Consider the following 22,342-nt stretch of genomic DNA (forward strand, 5'->3'; position numbering starts at 1 on the left):
CCCACAAATGAAATGAAGACCCTATGAGAGAAAGCTAAGCAAGGCCAGGAGACACTCCCATAAAGAGTGACTGGAAAACAGCACACTGTTAGCTAGCACAGAAAGAGCAAGAGAAAGTGAATTGGATGGATAAAAGGGCAGACATAGAGAAGTGAGGAACAGAGACCCCGAGGTGAGAGAAAGACCACTGGGACTGTAGAAGGGGCAGGTCAAACAGCTCAGGAACTACAAAGTGTCCCACAGGCAGAAATTCCTTAAGAGCTGCTTATTTTAAAACATTATCCCTGGGGCCAGCCCCGTGGCTGAGTGGTTAAATTCCCGCACTCCGCTTTGGCGGCCCAGGGTTTCGCCGGTTCAGATCCTGGGTGCAGAAGAGAAGTCAGCACTGCTCAAGAAGCCATGCTGAGGTGGCATCCCACACAGCACAACTAGAAGGACATGCAACTAGAGTTTACAACTATGTACCGGGGGGCTTTGGGGAGAAGAAGAAAAAGAAAAAGACTGGCAACAGAGGTTAGCTCAGGTGCCAATCTTTAAAACAAAAAAAAAATTACCCCTGTTAAAATCTTTGAAAAGAGCAGTGATCTCTGTCATCAACTTGGCTCTAGCAAAGCAGCAGGCTCCTACGGTGTGGCTGAGGGGCCCATGCAGGGCAAACTCCACAGCATCCAGAAGGGAAAGGGAAGATGTGGAGGCTTGCCTCTGATATAAAAGGGGACTGAACGCGTGAAGAGCCCTTCCAGGAATGGACATAAGTCCCAGAGAGGACTTACGATTTTTGCCCTTTTCCTAAAACACCACACAGGATGTGTATACAGTTTAAGACAACAGGGTGGAATATGAAATCCTAAACTAACACACTAAAAACGAAAAAGCCAAGGCTATTTTCCCTCTGCTTTTGAGACCTTCTGCAGGCTGATATAATCTTCAGCGCTGGCTAGGGCAAAACCTCATGTGTTTTCAAGCAAATTGCTTAGCAAATATTTTTTACCCAAAGAGCCTGAAGTCCTGGGGTCATATCCAGAAAGGCACCATGACACGAGCCTGGGGCAAGGCGGGAGGGATCATTAATGGGCCTTCTCTGCAAAGAGGAAATTTTAACAGGCATAGAAGGGGTGAAGCAAAATAAGAAAGGCAAAAAGATTCACTATGTTGTTATTTTTAATTCCCATATCAACACCTTTCAAAATGAGGAAAGCCATTCACCTTTTATTTACAGCAAGTTTTGCTTCAAAAGTTCATCTTAAAAAATTTTTTCAAGTGTCTGTGGGGGAAAAACAAAACAAGAATGGCCGAACATTGGTGACTGTTGAGGTGAGAGATACCTGGGGTGTGTTTGGCTGGTATCTGCATATGTTTCAAAATTTAAATTATAGGGGCTGGCCCCGTGGCTGAGTGGTTAAGTTCTCGCGCTCGCTGCGGTGGCCCAGAGTTTCGCCAGTTCGGATCCTGGGCATGGACACGGCACTGCTCATCAGGCCATGCTGAGACGGCATCCCACATGCCACAACTAGAAGGACCCACAACTAAAAATATACAACTATGTACCGGGGGGCTTTGGGGAGAAAAAGGAAAAGTAAAATCTTTTAAAAAAAAATTTTAATTATAAAAATGAAGTTGTTTTATTTGTTAAGTCAGAGTTAGGGAACCTATAATTCAATTTTCCATAGAAATGATGTACTCTACAAATACATAGATGGCCAGACAGGCCCCCAGAAGCCTATTTTCCTCATAAGGTGGTTGATGTCCTCATTTTTGCAAAAACAAACTGGTGGAAAAATAAAATGTTTCCACATGACAGAGATGAAAGAGCTGGTTTAAGAGCTGCTCAGTTAGTCTCCCTTGGCAGGTGGTGAGGTGGAGAGGCAAAGACGAACATGCAAAGAAATCTTGTAGCCACGCCTTTCCAGGAAGAGACTGGCCCTTCCTCATTTGAGGGAGGCTGTCACCATGAACTCAAAGTCACATGTAATGATTCCACTGTAACGATTCCAATCCATGTAATGGTCTAATGAGAACAGTTTCACAAGAGAAGACACACTTCTTACACATTGAAAAGTGAAAACAAGAAAGCAGGCTAAGCAAAAAAGGCAGCTGGCAGTCCTTGTGCTCACCTGGACAGATGCCTCTTAGGGCCTCCGGGCTTGCACGTTCCCAGGGGTCAAGGCCTGGTGGCAGTTCCCCTCGCTCCAGCTGGGAGACCAGAACAGGTCTGGTGAATGAAAAAGCTGCCCAGAGAGAAAGAAACAGGAACACAAAGGTCAAGGGAATCATGAAGCAGGGTCCCCTTGCAGCCCTCTTTATCTTTCCCCACTGAGCCAGGTAGGGAGAAATGAAGAGAAGTCAGCCTGTGCCATCTTAGAGGACAGGACATTCCCACAAAAGGGGGCTGAGTCCTGGAATACGTCCCCACTGACATGAGGGAGTCCCAAATCTTCTTCAGAGAACTTGGAAGACAGAGGCACAAAGGGCTCTGCTGAGGTCCGAAGAGCTCTTCACTTCCCTCCACGCTTGGGGCAGAGTCCCACCCCAGGGTTGCAGGGACAGCTGATTTCAAAACCTGGGAACCCAGGGTTCTTCCCACCCAGTAGCCGCTAGGGAGCTCAGCCTTCAGAAGAACTGCCCATGAGGGTTATTAGAGAGCCCACAAAGTCTAAGGAAGAAGGAAGCCAGGATGCTCAAAGGGCAGAGGCAGACAACAGCAAGGAAAAGAGATGTCTTACCTAGGGAAGCCACATTTGCATAATTCTCCAGCATCACCTCCCTGTACAGGGCCCTCTGTGCTGGGTCCAGGATGACCCATTCATTCTGGGTGAAGTACACAGCCACGTCCTCAAAGGTCACTGGCTCCTGAAACAACAGGTTTCTGCTCAAGCCCTGTGTGAGGGCAGAGGAGCCTAAGTATTGGGGCAGATACCTACTGGGTCTGATGGTATTCCAAGGACAGCTACCCAGTGCCCCCTGCAGGGGCCAGCCCTCAGCCACCATTGCTCCCGTCAACCAGGGTGCCCAAGATCCACTGCACGCCTTTATGGTCATCCCCAGCAAACAGCCCTTCCTTCACCTGCTGATCTGGGCCTCAACTCCACCACACCCTGCTCTGTGGAACTGTCAGTCCCTCTGGCTTTTTTCTCCTCCCTGGGTTTTGTGTGTAAATGCACGGGGGACATCTATATAAACAGCCCACATGACTTTTGTACTGATCTTCACTCCCTTTCTGATCCCACTAAAGTGACAGTAACACAATGGCCCAAGAGGAGAAGAATCAGAGCGGACTAGAAGTGTTAACAGAATTTTAGAAGGCAGAAAAAGGATGAAAGGTAACTAAACTAGGAGAGCAGAGAAAGCTGCATCATAACTGCTGGTGGAAGAGGAAGCAAACCAAAAGGAGGCCAGTTCACACCACAGAACCAAGGATGAGCTTGGATTGTTTAAGGGTGACTGCTTTTTATAACTTGGTAAAATATTCTGTCTGTTTAAGAGCACCAGGGAGGAGGGAGGACTGACAAAGTACTTAGGGCGATGCACGAAAAATACCCACAAAAGGCCCATCACTGAGAAGTCTCAGAAAAACGAGAACATAAAAAAGACCCTAACGGCTGTCAGAAAAGGAAAAACAGGACACACATGAAGACTGAGGAGTCAAGAGGGCAACAGACTACAAAGAAAAAGTAAAAGGGGGAAAATGTTTGCTAAAATGCTGAAGGAAAACTTCCACTTCTCATATACAGGCAGTCACAGGGATAAGATTCATCCTCCTGCCTGAACCAAAATAAGACAAATTACATAAAACAAGGGTTTGCAAGACATTGGCTGTGAGGCAATAAAGGACAACAATCCCTGAGAGACGGGAAAGAAAGAGGTGAGCCCCAGGATTCCCGAAACTTACTAACGTGGAAGTTTCCAGGCTGTAATACAGGCAGGGTGAAGTGAGGCAGATTCCCTGGTAGAGTCTGAGACTAAGACAACTGTAGTTTATAGGACAGCATGCAAGAGAGTGCTGCACAGAGAAAAAAGTCGGGTTATCTGCAGAGGGTCCCCCTAGAAAATTTAACAGAGTACTAATCAGGATGTGGGTGTACGGAAACTACCCAAAGCCAGAGAAAGGAAATACAGTGAGACAGTGAATGCTTTTGCCCTAAAATCAGAAAGAAGACAAGGATATCTGCTCTCACTTCTACTTGACACTGAAATGGTATTCTAGCCAGCGCAATTAGGCAAGAAGAAGAACTGAAAGGCGTCCAGACTAGAAAGAAGTAAAACTGTCTTTATTCGTAGACGGCACGTCTGTGTAGAAAAGCCAAGGGGATATACAAAAAAATTACTAGAATTGCTTTATCCAAGGAAAGACTTCTCCAATCTTGTGCACAGGAATGAAAGGAGTCTTCATTGTATGCAGTGATGCAGATTCCACTTTTCAGTTAATTTCCACTTTTCAGCCCCACTTGCCAAATCGATCCCAATCAATTCCACCACGCTTGTTTTTTTCCATCTTGATTATCTTAGTTTGGGCATTCTCATCTCTCTACCCTCCTCACTTCCTCCCCTTCCCCAAACACACCCAACAGTGACAGATGCACAATGGAAGCCACAGGCCTGTACAACTCAGGATCTGGATGCAGAGCTGACACCTGTTTTCTCTTGACATCAAAAGGGTGGGAAGGTCGGGGACGGGGCAACAGAGGCTGAAAGGATGCTGGCTCACCTGGCGCCAAGTGGCCTGGAGCATAGCTGGCGTTCCCGCTTCACACACGGCCCTTGGTGTCCTGAGAAATGAGACTGAAGAGAAAATAAGAGGCTTCGGTAAGACTGATGCTGCCTCGCACCCAGCAAAAGCCCTCTGTCCGCTCCGGGCTCCTCTCCGTCCCGCCACGCCCTCACCACAAAGGCAGAAGAGCTGGAGAACCTGGTACTACGCCCGGGATAAGTGAATCTATTATCACTCCGACCCCTGGGAACCCGGATTCCGGGCGACCGCTAACCCAGCAAGGCACAAGCGCAGAGAAAGCGTGGGAACGCGGCCAGGCGCCGGCTCCTGGGGAAGCTCTGGACCGGCTCAGCCGGAAGTACGTACGTCGTTCACCTCTTCTCTAGGAGCCTGGGAAGTTGTCTGGCTCTGTGGTTTCCCATCCCAGAAGCAAGCGCCCCTGTCCGTACTTTCGGAGACCCTACCGGCCAGAGTTGCCGGCCGCCCCTCCCCGTAGCTCCTCCTGAGGATGTCGGTCGGCCGGCCAGCTCAGGCCACAGAATGCATACAATCCTGGGAATCACCCAGGGTTCCCTGGCATTTGCCAATTCCGGCTGCCCTTCCAGGTACCGAGGGGACGGGACCGTTGCTCCATATGTGCAAAAGCTGCCTGGGTTCCCGTCCCGCCGCAATGGGAGGATTGGAGTGGGAAGAGTGGAGCCCATCGCTTCAACGTCCGAATGTGTATCGGTGGAGAGCATCGACTACCTAGGTCCAGAAACCTGGCTCGACTACTTATTAGCTGTATGACCAGCAAGTTTCTTTGCCTGTTTCCTTGTCTGTTAAATGGGTATGATGCTGGTACCAACCTCAAAGGGCTGTAGAGGGTTAATAATTAAATGAGTTAATGGATTGGCAAAGTATTTACAGTAGTGCTAGCGCGTAAGTGCTTGCGAGTTTGTTTTGTTTTCTAATTGTGTTATTTGGTTTGAAGATACAAGTGCTGCTGGGGCTCCACTATGTGGCACAGTTTAGGGACAGAGCAATTAACATTTACCCTTAGAACACTTTCCAACCCTATACCCTATACCGGGATGTGTCTGCCTGGAGACAGATTTTAGTTAATGGCACAGCAGCCTGTCCTATGAATACAGGGTCCTTGATATTAAGTTCAATGTTTCATACCTTGGAGTGAGCATTCTCTAGACTCCTCTGCTGCCATTCTTCAGAACCACTCCATTCTCAAAGACTTGACAGGGCACCCCACTGCATAGCTAGACCTGCCAATGGGACAGCCACCATGATTTGCCTTCATTACATATTCACAATCCAAGCAAATGTCTGCACCCTAGCCTTTCTTGGAGGTTGCCAACATGGGAAGACTTCGTTTCACCTCAAGGGCTCTAATACTCCTGAGAGCAGCTTCAGAGACACGGCTTCTACTTGCCAAGCACTGCTGTGCTGTGTGGAAGAACTGTCCTCTCTCTTCTCCAAGACTAGGAAGAGTGGTTTGAGGATTCCAGAGCTTGGCAGTGAAAGGAGCCTAGGGATTCAGTATGCCTTTTTGACAATCCCAGTTTTCAAGGACTGGGTGCCTCACGCCTGTCCTTCAGCTTTGCATGGTGTCCCTAAGAGAAGAACATCTATTGTTCACCAGCTCAAGAAACTGCACTTCCAGACTTCTGCCTGGGTGGAAGGCAAGTCCCTTGGCTACATGGAATCAGGACAAGGATTTAGGGATAAGGCTGCTTTTATTTTTTTGCGGGGAGGCGGGTGAGGAAGATTGGCCCTGAGCTAACATCTGTTGCCAGTCTTCCTCTTTTTGTTTGAGGAAGATTGTCACTGAACTAACATCTGTGCTAACTTCCTCTATTTTGTATGTGGGACGCAGCCACAGCATGGCTTGATGAGCGGTGTACACAGGTCTGTCCCTGGGAGCCCAAACCACAAACCCCAGGCTGCCGAAGTGGAGCACTTGAACTTAACCACTATGCCACTGGGCCTGCCCCAAGGCTGCTCCTTTTAGGGGCTTTTAAACAATAACATCTTCCCCATCTTATGAGAGTAGCATATTTAAAAACAAAAAACCTTATGACCAATTATTGTAACTCAAACTATTATACCCTTAATTTCCCTGGGAAAGATTTTATGCTTTGCTAAGCTCCAAAATTACAAATTATGCCAGAACACAAATTTCATTAAGACAAACACAGTTGTTTCAACATTTGACAATAATTATAACACAAGTTCATTTCTTTCATTAACTACTCTACAATATGGTTGTGTAATCATCTTCATTTAGTGCTTTCTTAGGAAGATGTTATATACAATACACTTAAGACCCTACAGAGAATACATATAATATTTAACATCCATTTACCTGAACCTTTATGCAAAAAGAGTAAAGACAAAAGAAATATGCAAAGAATGTAAAATTATCACTGCTATAAATGACAAACAACCAGAGAAAACTTAATTCAACCCTTACATATGGTTAGGTAAGATTTAATTAGAGAAGTTTTACAAAATCTTATTGACATTGAGGCAACCACAGAAAGCATGAGCAGATGCAGTGCATCTCAGCAGAACTTCACTTGGTGCCAGTACACCCCTGACGGCTGCTGCTCATGTTGGCCATGGAGGATGCTGGAGTGGGTCCTTCCATATTGGAGAAGCTCATCTTTTGTGAGCCATGCTTTTATACTTATGGTAAGTTAATAAGAAGAATTTACACATACACAGAAATGTATGCACTTCTGTATCAAGGAATGTTTATAAATTCTGGGCCCTTTTCGCCCCTGAAATAAACCCAGAATCAGTTAGGTAACAATAATCATCATTGTGGTGGGTGCCAGAGGAAGGAGAGTCCACCACCCAGATGTCTCTCAACAATATCTCTACCTCCAGTTTTTCAGACAACCCAAAAAGACCCTTTCCCTATACCATGTGAACACTGCTCACTACAGACCCAAATGGTATACTAAGATACATTTCCTGTATTGTACAACTTAAAAAATTCCTAGTTGCCTTTCTATTTTCCACTACTTGACTTTATGATATCCTAAAACTTTCACAAACTCTCCTTGGTATGAGGACAGCAGATTCCAACCCTGCTTCACAACCATCATCCTGAGTCTTCACTATTTTCCCACAATAAACTCATGCTTTTCTGGACACAATGTCTTCCACATTCTTCCTTCCTTCACTGGAGCACACCCTCAAACAGTGAAGATGTTTAGTCATATCTTCAGGGCCAATTACATATAGGAATATCCTACTCCATTTTATAACTTCCTGGCCTGGCTTTTACGGACTCAAGCTTTCTTCTATGGAAATTCCTTTCCTCCTGCTCAATTAGCCTGTCTTCTTTCATCTTGCTACCATTTACCCAATGTTCCTGTTCTGACTATAAACCTAAAACCTATTTTTAAAACTAATTCCCTTAGTCCTTGAGTGTCGGGAAAACCTTATTAAGTTTTGAAGAAGCAGTCTTTTATATTTTGTTTCTTGGCTGTATGGTTTGTAAGTTTCTCTCACTCAAAGATGTTATATTTCCTATATTGCATATAAGGCATTATTCTGTATGGGCTCTTATTCTCTTTTGTCTTTGATAAAAAGCCACGAATCACTGTGGAATGGACCTCTGAAATCTATCGCTATGATCAAGGTCTTTCTAAATAAACTATCTACCTACCAAGGACTAGGACAAACAATTCAAGGCATAAAGGTCTCAGCCTTCCCAGTGTTCTGTCCCCATAGGATGGGCCATGAGCAGGACAAACTCCTGGCCATGAAACAGGACCACAGAGATGCCACGTTCTCCTCTCCTGCTCTAAACTGCTAGTGTACAGTGGTTTTCCAGAGGTTCCTCTCTCCTGTAGGCTATCTGTGAACAAAGCTGGTGTGTCTCCAGCTTGCCTAGACCCCTACTTGCTGCACAAAAGTTTTCTTCTTGATCACTAGTGGAAAACATAGTCAATAAATATATAATTTCCAGAAATCAAAATCATTGTTTTTTCCCTACAATTTAACTGTTCTTTTTAGAGATGTTCTGGGAGTGACTCTGGGATAAATGCCCTTTGTAGACTGATCCAGATGCTCAAACTGCATCTGGATGCACTAAGCTTGCATTTTGGTTTTTCTCCTGAGCCCTACCTGTTGCATACCAGTTATGAAAGAATAAATAGAAGGAAAAGCTCCCTGAATCCCACAATCTAAACACTAAACATTTTCATTTTGCTTATTCTGTTCCAAGACTCCTTCACACGCAGACAGGAATTTTAAGGAATTGAGAGAGTGAATATGTCATTTTATAGTTTTTTTTCTCACTAATCAGAAAGTACACATTTTTCTTGTTACATTCACAAAATAGTGATTAACAGAATGTACTCAAACTAAGGATAGGGTCTATAAATATTCAAGAGGATGTGAAACATGTCTAAATTAGTGACAACTGTACAAAATCAGACAGTAGCAGGCTTGTCATTTTCATCATTAAAAAAGTGATCAGGGCCAGCCCAGTGGTGCAGTGGTTAAGTGCGCATGTTCCGCTTCAGTGGCCCGGGGTTTGCCAGTTTGGATCCCGGGTGCAGACACGGCACTGCTTGGCAAGCCATGCTGTGGTAGGCATCCCACATATAGAGTAGAGGAAGATGGGCACGGATGTTAGCTCAGGGCCAGTCTTCCTTAGCAAAAAGAGGAGGATTGGCAGTGGATGTTAGCTCAGGGCTAATCCTGCTCAAAAAAAAAAGAAAAAGAAAAGCGATCAATGTAGAATTACTTTTAATATATTTGTGGGAAATTTAGTGCTTCTACCAAGAAAGGTTTTAATTACAAGGAATCCTCAGGTAGCCCAACTACATGAGAGAGGGCCTCGGGTTTAAATGAACCATGAACAGCCTCTATTCTGAGGCACAGGTGCTGTGGTAATCAGGGACTTTTCCCTCTGCTGTCTCAAATGCCCAACAATAGGGGGCCTTTCACACACACTCTAATCAGTCTCCTGCACTCAGACATCTGCTGCACATTGCTCCAGCCCAGCTCCCTTTTGTACCTACACATATAAATATTTATTGAAACTAAACAGAAACATCTAGATAGCAACAGCAGTCCAAAAGCAAAAGCTAACATGTTTAAAGATATATTACTTCGTTGCTATCAATTGGTATTCATTAATTAAGATTCCCTTTGCTAGTCACTTAAATGGTCTTCATATAATAGCTAAGATTTATGCGTGTTTAATGTGTGCTAGAAACGGTGCTAAGGCTGTATAGGCATCATCTCTTTTCCTCTTCACTGCTGAGGTAGGTACTATTACCGTCCTCATTGCAACTGAGGAAACTGATGCCAAAGAGGTTTAGAAGTCATCTGAGGACATGCAGCAAGAAAAAACCATTAACCAATACCTTGTACAGTTTCTCCTGTGAGTTGGAAAGCTTAAACACCATGGAAACATTACAGAGAATTGCACGGCTCCATACACCACAGCCTCTGCTGCACCACTCAGTCCACCTTTATTACTCCAACAATTGTCTGAACCGCCTAGTGCCATGGGTGCTGCAGTCCTCCTGTCCCTCCTGGATTCCCTCTCTACTAACCTAGTATCCCCAAGTTATCATCCAAAGTCTTCTAAGTTCCATGGCCTCAAAGCACACGTGGAACTACTGGCACAGGCCTGCCTGTTGGTAGACTCCTTCTGTAAAGAGTGATGTGGATTTCTAGTTTCCGGAAGATTTTACTGGCAGGTGCTTCCACCTCACACAATTAAACGGGTCATCTGAAAATCATGTCCCCTCTCTAACCAAAGACATCTCCTGGTCTGGATAACCTCAACCCACTTTCCCCAGACGCACCCTCATGTGCACAGACACACAAACACACCTGCCATAACTGCCTGGCCAAGGGGAAGCCAGATCATGCCTGAGTCCTGTACTGAGTTTTCTGAGAGCTGATCTAAGACAGGCTGTCAGGAAGCCAGATCACCTGGGACCACATTGTCTGGAGCATGGCTGCCGTCCTCTGGCTCCTGCACCGCTCTCTGATTTTGGAAAAGAGCCTCAGATCTAAGCAAGGAGAAAAGAGCTCCGAATGAGACTGCCCCTCTCTTGTAGCCCATACGTCTATCACTCCCCCTCCCATCTCTCAACACCATCCCGGGACTCTGTTAACTTTCAGAACAATGACTGTCCTACCATTCCAGGGCAGCCTGGCCCCTACCCTCACCGAGAGTTAGAACTGCTCCTCCAACTTATTTCTCCATCCACTTGCCAACAAAGCACAAGGCTTCTCAAAATATACCGCTGCACTACATCGCCCTGAACAGAGTCTCAGCCAGAGGAGAATCCTGGCCTCAATGACTGCTTGGGTTGGAGTAGAAAATAATTTTACTGAATGTGTCCAGTGACCCTGACCACTAACAAAGATTCTTTGACCAAACACTAGCCAGGCTCCTCTGAGCCCTTTCTCAACTAGGCCTCAACCTTGACCTATAAAAACAAAACATTAACAGTCTCTAACAACTCAAGGCCACATTCCTATGATGACCCTAGCCCCTCTTAGAGGGTCTGCCTGAGACAATCCAAGACTGCCAAAAGAATTTACTGTTTGTTCCAGCCAACCACCTGAAAATAGGGCCCCTGTCTCGCAGTCTCTGTGGGAAGGAGGAGCCTAGCTTCCAGAAGCACCAGTTAGCAAACCCAGGTGGGTTTCCTGTGACTCCCCTGAGCCTCTGTTCACCCCCCCTCCCTACCGCCTCATTCTTCCTTTAAAACGCCCGGTCACGTCACCTCTATATAAGTCGAAGCTGAGTTCAGCTTCCCCGGACTCTTTTCCCTTCTGCAATACGTGGTTACTACTGATTAAAACCTGTCTGGCTTGGTTGATCTTTGACACCGTGACCGAGAGAGGCCTCCTCTGGAGAGACAGAGGGCAGAGGGCGGCGGGGCCGAGAACGGCTACAGGACAAAACGCAGGTGGAGGCTTGGCCACCGGTCAAGCAGGAAAAGAGATGCTCAAGTGCCCGGGTGGGTGACGCTGGGCGCAGACCCGAGCGGGACAACGGGAAGCCGGCGACGCCACCATCTTTAGTCGCATCCAGGAAGGCGAGCAGAGGCCGGGGCCGAGAGCCCTTCGGCGGAGGACGACCGAACCCGCCCCGGCGGCAGGGACGAGAGCTGCAAGGCCCCAGGTCACCGGGTCTCCTTAACCAGCCACTTCCAGGTCAAGGCCCTCGAGCCAGCCCAGACCACGGATGAGCCGAGCGCCTCGCCTCGCGGGCTGCTGCTCGCCCGGGTCCGGAACATCAGGACACAGACTTCCTCTCCCGAGGGAGCGCCGGGGCTCCACCAACCAACACCGAGCCGGAAGCGCAGCGGGAGCCCACCGTACCCTCTAGGAAGCCGGGAGGTTTCCCTCTCCGTGGTGCGTTGGACCGGTAAACTCACGTGCCCTGCCTACATAGCCCCGCCTACTGGCTGCAGTTCGAGTTGGAGATCCCCGCTGGCGGTAGCGATTCTCTTGTAATCCCGCCTGCCCAGACCTTCAGTGGCAGGCTACAGATGGAGCCACAGGAAGGCCAGCAACGACGCAAATGTTTGGGGGTTCTGCCTGTACTCCTGGCTGCCCCACGCGCAGCTGTGATCGAAAAGCCGAACTTCTTGGCCTCCAGGGCGCAGCATCATATAGGGAAACAGCTGTTTGCATCTCGTTTTAAGCCCTCACTATTCCTGGAACTCAGTCCAGGGGCTGGACTGGTAAGATTAACAGTCTGGAGTCTGTGGTCAATCACTCTTTCCTCTAACCTCTGAGGTCCTGTTAACAGGGCAAGATCTCACATACTGAGTGCTAACTTTTCCCCAGGAGAAGGCTAGAAACCACAGAATTCGCCCGATTTCACACTGTAAACACTGAAGACTATCAGCCGAGCACATTGCAATTTAGACTGAACTGTAGGAGGAGGCCAAGGTGGGCCCCACAGTTTGCCTAATCTCTGTTATGGAGAAGGGTACATGGAGTATACAGAATGAGCGCTCTCTGCAGGTGCTACTTAGAAATTTCAGTTTGGGGGATGAGGGCTGTGGGCAGGGACGGTAAAGGCAGATGCAGTCAGTAGTACCCTGCGGGAGGCCTAGGCATTCTGGAGGCACAGCAGTGGTAGCAAGATTAAAGGAGAAATCATGCAGCTACATTGTTTTTCTTAGCACCAACCCAGCTTCCATGTTGGAGTGCCTGTGAAAAGACAGGGAAAACCAGGGAGAACGACAACCAGAAACCAACCAGATGAAAAGCTGTAACCAGAGAGACAGCCGTGCTGCTGCTGAGTCGGCTCAAAGAGAAAGGCCCAAGAGCCATATTCACCCTCACTCAACCTGTGGCCATAGGTGCCTGTGTACCCCAAACAGAACACAGAGGAAATCAAAGGGGACCATATCCCCACTTCCCATAACCCCGTGAACTCTTCCACCCCAACACTGGCCAGTCACAAGCCATCAACAAAAGAAGATCTGAACGCACAGACTGAGAGAGCTCACTCTGAACCAAGATGCATTAATGGAGGATGATCAACACCAAGGTAAATGACTGTCAAAGATAAATTTTTAAAAGCTTCCAGGCAGTAGGGACAAAAACATCCTGAAGGTTCTCCTCAGTTGTCTTAGTCACCAGGAGATGTGGAGCAATAGAAATGAGGGAAAACGTTGTGCTCTAACAAGACAGCAACAGATAACCTTTTGGGTGTCTGCTGAGCCCAGCCACGGGATGGGGCCCCAGCAGCCCCATTTACCCTTTACAACCTAGAGTCATCGTCCCCCTGTCCCCCTACTGAGTAGACCAGAAGTGAACATCTGAACTGAGCAAATCAGATTCTCTCTCCTGGAATTTGGGATTATGTCTGGGAGATTCTCAGTTTGGGCTGGTCCCTCGAATGGAGTGGTAAACGGGGGACCTATGGCAACTTCTGCCATGTGCTTAGGGATAGAGAAAGCAGGAAAACAAAGAGGGGAGAAGGGATCAGAAGTGAGGAGACAGCTGAGCCTGAGTGCGCTGCCTGTGCTTCCTGACTGCTTGGGTTTCCAGGCTCCAGACCTCCTGGCTGCATTTTTGCCCTTGGGTGTCAGGATACAATAAATTACTTAATTGATAAATTAAGTGTATTTGAGTTAATTCAAGTACGTTTCTGCTATTTTTAAACAGAGACCTAACAACATACTTAGCCAAGTCACTAGTAAAGGAAGGAGTCTCAAACCTGAACAATTCAGGTAATATGACACCCATATACCTTCCTGAAGGAAATGGGCAGTCCTCATGCTAAATTAGTAAGTGTGTGTTGGGGGCAGGGAGACTCAGTAAGTTTAGATATAGTCATTTCACTTTCAGTGAAAATAAACTCCTGAGGGAACACTAGGTTGGAATGTATGTGATGTGTGAGTTTATTTTTACACATCTGTCCTTTCTGTGAGCTACACATGGCCCTCGTCAAAAAACACCTGAGTGTCTACTAAGTGCCAGACACCTGGCAGCGCTGGTCCCTGCATTAAAGAGTGGCACATCCTTCATCTCCCACATGTAGTAAGTGCTGGGGAGGCTGTGTAATACCATTTGTGTAACAATGGGGAAAAACCCTAAAGGCCTGTTGAATTAATGAATAAAGGAAGAAATAAATGAGAACATAAAAGTTACCAAAGTCAGAAACTCATACATCTCCTGGCCATGAGGACTCAAAAGCCATTTTTTAGCCCAGAGCAGGTCCACTTATTTTTCCCTACAGTCCTTGCTTTTTTCTTGTTATATAATCTGCCACCCTCCAAACTCTATTTAGAAGTTCCTCTTTTTTGGAGTCCTGCTAGTTTAGGAGTCTCTCACTCCCATCCTTCCTTTATAATCCTCCCAGAAGCCCAGAGGCGCTTTCTGTTTAAGGGTGTTTGGGGGAAATAAATAGGACAAAATTTTTATATGTGTGTCCGTTTCAGAAATATGACAAAGAAACCATACTCATTGTCATTTTTCCTATATTTTGACAGTTTTTCTTAGCAGTGATTCTGGGTGAGGGATCTTTGCATATTCTGGAAGCTCTGACTACACCTGGGGAAATAAGTTTGGTTTTTGCCTTTTCTTCTCCTGAATCCTATGTATTGTACAAACCTTAACAAGGAATAAAAAGAAAAAACAATCGCCAACATCCCACAAACCATTTAAATTTCTCCCTGGTGCTGAGGGAAATTTTTGGGGTGACTGAAATTTTCTATATCTTGGTTATACAACTGTATTCATTTGTCAAAATTCACCACACTGTATACTTTTAAAGGATGGATTTTACTGTCTGTAAAGTGTATCTTAGTAAAACCGACCCAAACCAAAACCAAAACCAAATGTCTCTCTCTGCCCTCCCTTGCAGACATAATTTTATGGTGTTATAATAACAGTGTACATAGCGTTTTCTTAGTACTGTATTCCTGCTTGATTATTTAAAGTCCCTTTCCATGTTGCTACACTGTCCTGAAGCAGTGATTCTGAGAAGGGTCAGAGCCTCTAACCACTGGACGGAAAGTATGGCCAAACCAGTGAGATCACAACATCCGGTAAGACCAGCATCCTTAAAATACTTCTTGGTGTTAGCAAAGTAGTTCATTATAATATTAAAAGTACCACCACTCACAAATTCAGATTTAATCATAGGGGAGCTGGAGCAGGTGTGAGAATGTGTGAGTGTGCACATGGTTACTGATCACAAATGGACTCTCTTCTACATTAAGTCATGGTCAAATTTCTCTTCTCCTTCCCTCCAGTGCACACGGGTGTGACACTAACAAGTCCACTCCATGTATAATCTAGAGATTACTACACCCAGGCACCTGTCCTAAATTGCACAAGCCTAGGTCACTTATTGTACCTACATATTTGAGTGGGCACTGAAATTAAACAAAGATATGCATAGGACTAGAAAAGGGATCGAAACAGAAAAACCACATCCCCTTCCAATCAAATTTAAAGACATAATTTTACATTATTGCTATCAATGCCAACTCATCACTTTTCAGTGATTCTTTTCAGTGATTATCTCCTTGGTATACTGCTTAGTTACACAGGATCCTATAATGGTCATTATCAAGGTAATAAAAAATCCAAGGTTCATATCCCCACAGTGAGCCCTGCTCCTGGCCCACCAAACGGCCCTCCTTAAATCCTGAAAGCAATCACTGGGTACTTTCTTTGATTATCTCCTCCCACCGGCTTTGCAATTCCCCTATTTCTTGAATTATGATGGCCCATCTCATTTTAATGCCATACCCCAATACCCAAAATGTTCTGCAAACTTGTCCAACTCCAGTAGAGAAGGCAGGTGCAGACTGGTGGTAGAGGCCAAAACTGGACACCACAAAGGACAGACAGAACCATTTCCTACCTAGGGGAGAGAGGAGAGTAATCAAACATGGTCCTTAAGTGTGAGAACTGACTGACACAAGACCAGAAGTGTATCGACAAAGACATGATCAGGAGCCAGTGGAAACTGACAACTCCAGGTACACTGGGAGTTGAGAACTTGAGGGAGTTCACGGGGAGGGAGACAAAGGGTTCAGGCTACAACGGGATGTCCTCCCAGGAGAAGCAAGATCCTGAAAGAAATGCACTATTTGGACAGGTGAAGAACTGGCCATTTCACATGAGGGGAGCAGCACAAAGAGAGGCACAGCGGGTGGAAGCAGCACTGCATGTGGAGAAGACGGGGGAGATCCTGGCATGGCTGGAGCACAGCACGCATGTTGGGGAGGCAGAGGGGAGAGGACTGATGGGGGACACTGGGGCTTAACTGTGGATGGCCCTGTTATGTGGGCAGGTTTCTTTCTAGCATGCAACTTCTGATGCTGAATGAAACTGGCACTCCATTTGAAGGCTTTCCCACACACCTTACATTCATAAGGTTTCTCCCCAGTATGAACTCGCTGATGCTGAACCAGGGTGATTTTCTGATTGAACGCTTTCTGACACTCCTGGCATTCGTAAGGTTTCTCCCCAGTGTGGATTCTCTGATGTACAATAAAGCGTGAGCTACAACTGAAAGTTTTCCAACATTCGTTACATTTATAGAGTTTTTCCCCAGTGTGGAACCTCTGGTGCTGAAGAAATACCGAACTCCGGCGAAAGGCCTTGCCGCACTCCCTACATTCATAAGGTTTCTCCCCAGTGTGGATTCTCTGATGCTGAATCAGGACTGAATTCGAACTGAAACTTTTCCCACATTCCTTACATTCGTAGGGCTTCTCCCCAGTGTGAATTCGCTCGTGGATGATGCAGTCATAGCTACACCTGAAGGCCTTCCCACATTCCTTACACTTAAAGGGTTTCTCCCCAGTGTGGATTCGCTGATGCCGAATAAGTTTTGAGTTGTAGCTGAAGGTTTTCCCACAGTCTTTACATTCATAGGGCTTCTCTCCACCATGGAGTTTCTGATGCTGAAGGAGGTGGGAATTTTGACTGAAGGCTTGTCCACATTCCTGACACGAGTAAGGTTTCTCCCCAGTGTGGATTTTCTGGTGCCGTGAGAGTTTTGACTTATACCTGAAGCCTTTCCCACATTCTTTGCATTTGTAGGGCTTCTCATCAGTGTGAATTCTCTGATGCTGGCAAAGGTCTGTATGTTGGTTGAAATATCTGCCACACTCGCCACATTTATAAAACACCTGTTCTCTAGGGAGGCCGTGCTTTGTAATGAGATGTGTGCTGACACCACTGCTGCCCTCCAATTTCCTGGCTCTTTCAATGGTGGAGGATTTATGAGCCTGGACTGTTAAGTCTGTGAAACCTCCTCTCTTTGAGTTTGCTTTCTTCCCTGTGCCACACGGCTGCAGCTTCTTCAAGCCGTCCTTACCACGAGGGTGCTGGGGAGCATCCATCAGCAGCGCCCCCACCATCAGCCTGTGGGAATCTGCTTCTGTAGAAGTGTTCAGCTCTGGAGTTTGCTCCACATTCTTAGTCTTAGTTTTACCATCTAGCGTGATCAAAAGAAAACGTAAGAGTCACTTATTTATAATGCTAGAAGGGGAAAAGGATTAAGTAGTATTAGCTTGCCCCAGACATATGTATTTTTTGGAGAGAAACAGAGCCACTGGATGGTGCCCTAAAGGGAAAGTAAAAATACTGGAAGTGGGGAAGGCAAGCAATGCCATTAGGTCAACAAAACTGTGCTGACAGCAGAAGCTGTTGAGACAAATTGATAATGAAAAATGCAAATGGGGTAGACAAGTCGCCAGAAGGGGAAGTGATGAAGAAAAGCAGAGGGAGCCAATGGTGAGGAAGAGAGCTCTAAACTAGAGAAGAGACAGCTGGGTAAGCAGCTCTAGTGCCACCCAGTGTCCAGACGGCTGGGAGATGCTGTCTGCAACAGTAGATCCCGAGGCCCAGTCAAGGCATGAAACCTGCCCAAATACTTTACAATATTCTATCATCTTTAAAAAGATGTTCCCTGGGGCCAGCCCGGTGGCACAGTGGTTAAGTCTGCACGTTCCCCTTCAGCGGCCCGGGGTTCGCCAGTTCGGATCCTGGGTGCGGACATGGCAACACTTGGCATACCATGCTGTCGTAGGCATCCCACATATAAAGTAGAGGAAGATGGGCATGGATGTTAGCTCAGGGCCAGTCTTCCTTAGCAAAAAGAGGAGGATTGGCAGCAGTTAGCTCAGGGCTAATCTTCCTCAAAATAAAAAAAAAAAGATGTTCTCTATCACAAGCCTGACTGGGGAGAAAACAATTTGTAACTCTGCTGGGTATGAAGGGTCCACTATTTCAAACCCATGTACTGTACTCTGGGAGGGAGACTTACCTCGGAAAGGAGAAAAGACATGCCTGGTTAAGACCCTTCCAGGACTGGAGATGGCAATTGAGGGGAAGGGGGCTTGCACTCTCACTGGTGGCGCTACAACATATAAACCTTTGTTTGCCTTTCCAAGCACCAAATATCTGACAAATGAAACTTCTGGCTTAGTGTTTCTTGAGCTTTTTGGACCATGACTCACACTTTAGATCCTGACGCAGTATACACATGGTTACACACACACACATATACACTCATACACACAAAACTGAAAGAAGTTTCACAAAACAATATCCTTAATAAGTGTGATACATTTATGATAGGGTTTTTTTTTTTTTTTTTTTTGGTGAGGAAGATTGGCCCTGAGCTAGCATCTGTCACCAATTTTCCTCTTTTTGCTTGAGGAAGATTATTGCTGAGCTGACATCTGTGCCAATCTTCCTCTATTTTGTATGTGTGATGCTGCCACAGCATGGCTTAATGAAAGGTGTGTAGGTTCACACCTGGGATCTGAACCCACAAACCCTGGGCTGCCAAAGCAGAATGTACGAACTTAACCACTATGCCACCAGGCCAGCTCCTACGATAGATTTTATACTACAGTCATGCATGGCTTAACAACAGGGATGCATTCTGACAAATGCATCACTAGGTGATTCCATTATTATGTGAACATCGCAGAGTGCACTTACACAAACCTAGATGGTACAGCCTCCTACACACCTAGGCTATACGGTACCAATCTTATGGGACCACTATTGTTATGTGGTGCATATTTTTGTGACTGTTTTTGGTCAGTTTTATTTAAGTCTAGTACAGTCTAGTTTAATTTTTAAATGCTGAGCACAACTCATTGAGGAGTTGCAATCCAGAGTTTAAAAAACACAATTCAAAACTCTCAAGAACAGCAGTCCTCAAAGTGTGGTCCCCAGACCATCATCACCTGGGAACCTGTTAGAAATGCAAATTCTCAGGCCTCATCCCAGTCATATGGAATGAGAATCTCTGGAGGTGGCGTCCAGCAATCTGTGTTTTAACAAGCCCTGCAAGTCATTCTGATGAACACTAGACTTTGAAACCCACTGAAACTGAAAAAAGCAGTTGGAAGCTATTCTTTTGTTTAGCGCTTCACTGTCTGATAAGGTGGCTACCAGCCACATGTGGCTACAGTTATGTGCTGTATAACGACATGTCAGTCAATGACAGACCACATAATGACAGTGGTCCCATAAGATTAGTACCATATAGCCTAGGTGTGTAGTAAGCTATACCATCTAGTTTTGTGTAAGTGCACTCGATGATGTTTGCACAACAATGTAATTGCCTAATGATCCATGTCCCAGAATGTGTCTTCATCATTAAATGATGTATAACTGTATTTAAATTTAAATTAATTAAAATGGAACAAAATTAAAAATTCAGTTCCTCACTTACGTTAGCCACATTTCAAGTGCTCATGTGGCTAACGGCTGCCATATTGGATAGTGCAGATATATAACATTTCCATCACTGTAGACAGTTCTATTGGACGATGCTAGTTTAAAGCCTTTGGCAGGCTAAATAGACAAGCGCAGCTGTGGCAAAGAGAAACACTGACAACTGCAGGCAGACTGCCGGGGAAGGTTCCTCATCAAAATGACCTGGAGTGCTGGAATCAACCTAAAGGCACCGATTAAGACAGAGTAGGAGAGAATCAGGAAGGTGCATCTGGTTGACAGAGGCTCTGAACAGCATCGGGGAAAACAGTATGAGAAGAGGGCCAACAAGAGAGACAGACTGTATGCCCAATTTCTGGATGGTTCTTTACAGTTACCTCAATTCAGTAACTTTGAAAAAGGAAACCATTCATTCTCAATAAATAAACAGGCTTTCTTTCAAAAACTAATTTATAATTTAGTGTTTAGGAATTCATAAAAATCCCATTCTCATATACAGTTTCATAAACATACACACATATACACAAAATGTTCTTATAGAAACAAGTTCTTACTACCTTGTGTTTATATTTGTAAACTGACCAACAGAAGCCTATCTCCCCTATAAAGTGTTTGCAATCCTTTAGCTTTACAAAGAAAAATGACAGAAAAGGAAATGTTTGGGCTGATCTTTTTCAGTTTGGGGCTGAAGCTCTAGCAAGGGATACTTTTCTGAACAAGAATGATCATTTTCATCCACACAACAGCCATGACAGAAGAAACCCTTTTTCATGTTAAATCATTAAAAGAGAGGCAGAGGCAAAGTTGGAGAGGAAGATGGTAGGTTCTCATGCTTACCTGTGCAGACACATCTCAGGGCCTCTCCCACCACAGGGGTCCAGGGATCCAGGCCCCATGGTGCTTCCCCTTGCTCCAGCTGGAGTATCAGATGTGGTTTGGGGAATGGAAATGCTACTGAAGGAGAAAGAAAAGGAAAAAGAAGCTGGGGAGAGTCCCTCCTGGCCCCTCTCAATCTACTCACTGCTTTGCCAGGTAAAAAAAGAAGTAGAGGGGCTGGCCCGGTGGTGCAGTGGTTAAGTTCACACGTTCTGCTTCGGCGGCCCAGGGTTTGCTGCTTGGGATCCCGGGTGTGGACGTATATAACAACTGTCAAGTCATGCTGTGGCAGGCGTCCCACATATAAAATAGAGGAAGATGGGCACGGATGTTAGCTCAGGGCAAGTCTTCCTCAGTAAAAAGAGGGGGATTGGCGGCAGATGTTAGCTCAGGGCTAACCTTCCTCATAAAAAAAAAAAGGAATTGGATATCCCAGGAGACTAAGGGAGGTCAGTGCAGAGAGAATGTGGGGATCTGAGTAAGGCTCAAATTGTTTTGCTGAGGAGGAAACTTATTCCAGTCTATCTGGAGGACAGAAAACTCCCAGCATCGTTGTAGGTGTGGACATGGGGGTCCTGAGAGACTCTCACACAGAGGAGATGGGGCCAAGGTCTTCTCCAGGGAACTGGAAGAGCGGAGGAATGAAGGCAGACCAACAGGAACCTTCTCAGCTCTCTGTGCTCAGAGCAAAGCCCCTCTCAGGAGAGTCCCCACCAGGGAACAAGGAAGAGAGAAGTCTTGTTTAAAACCCAAGTGAACCCAGATCTTTCTCCATGAGCTACTCCTCCAACTGAGGATTAGGGAACTCAGCTCATGGAGCATCAATCCTGGTGGTCTTAGAGATTCCAGACCTACTAAGGAGGAAGCTAGAAGGCCCCAAGGGCTGAAACTGAGCTTCAGAGAGGAAGGAGGACTTACCCAAGGAAGTTACATTTGCATAATTCTCCAGCATCACCTCCCTGTACAAGGCCCTCTGCACAGGGTCCAGGCTGGCCCACTGATTCTCGGTGAAGTACACAGCCACATCCTCAAAGGTCACTGACTCCTGAAACAACAGGTTCCTGCTCAAACCCTGCAAGAGGGCAGAGGGAGGGGTCTGAACTCCAGGAAAGGGATAAATCTAATGGAGTCCATGGCTCTGAGCCCCATGCAAGGTTTGTACTGGCAAGAAGAGCCAGCAGCAAGACAGCATTCCCATTTTCAATGGGCACACCTCTGGGGCCCCAACAGCGTCATCCGCAGCACACAGTGTAGTACCTCCTGTTGTCTGTCTGTGATTACATCACAACACATCTGCTTCCCCGAGCTGAGTCTATCTTTCTGGCAAGTTTTCTAAAATGACCACAGCACGTATCTTTCACCTGCCTCCATCCTTCCTGAAGCCCCCATCAGCGCCCTCCACTCAGCTCCTCTCTGGTCTTCCCCCTCCACATCTTTTCTACAGACAGCGGGGGGAATCCATGGGCACAGAGTTCCTTTCACTCTTGACAGGCCTCCCTCTTTCTGACATCTTGCCTTATCAGAAAGCTGGCTGTCCCT

At 46.2% G+C, this 22,342-nt stretch overlaps 1 protein-coding gene across 4 annotated transcripts in view; it reads right to left on the minus strand.

The window, feature by feature from the left end:
* Nucleotides 1–22,342, minus strand: part of ZNF620 (zinc finger protein 620) — a 29,151-nt gene that overhangs the window by 2,923 nt on the left and 3,886 nt on the right. For 2 of the 4 annotated variants that reach the window (XM_046684596.1, XM_046684587.1), the window contains 6 exons: nt 21,722–21,848; nt 20,765–20,881; nt 17,550–17,669; nt 4,706–4,779; nt 2,724–2,850; nt 2,115–2,228 (listed from right to left, as the gene is read on the minus strand). In XM_046684596.1, coding sequence (XP_046540552.1) covers nt 2,115–2,228; nt 2,724–2,850; nt 4,706–4,779; nt 17,550–17,669; nt 20,765–20,881; nt 21,722–21,755 — 586 coding nt within the window. In that variant the 5' untranslated portion in view covers nt 21,756–21,848. Of the gene's footprint in view, nt 1–2,114; nt 2,229–2,723; nt 2,851–4,705; nt 4,780–17,549; nt 17,670–20,764; nt 20,882–21,721; nt 21,876–22,342 lie in introns of all 4 variants that reach the window. The other 2 variants (XM_046684582.1, XM_046684576.1) reach the window with 2 other exon arrangements.

Source organism: Equus quagga, chromosome 1 (genome assembly GCF_021613505.1).
Source record: "Equus quagga isolate Etosha38 chromosome 1, UCLA_HA_Equagga_1.0, whole genome shotgun sequence".
Classification (NCBI taxonomy): Eukaryota; Metazoa; Chordata; class Mammalia; order Perissodactyla; family Equidae; genus Equus; species Equus quagga.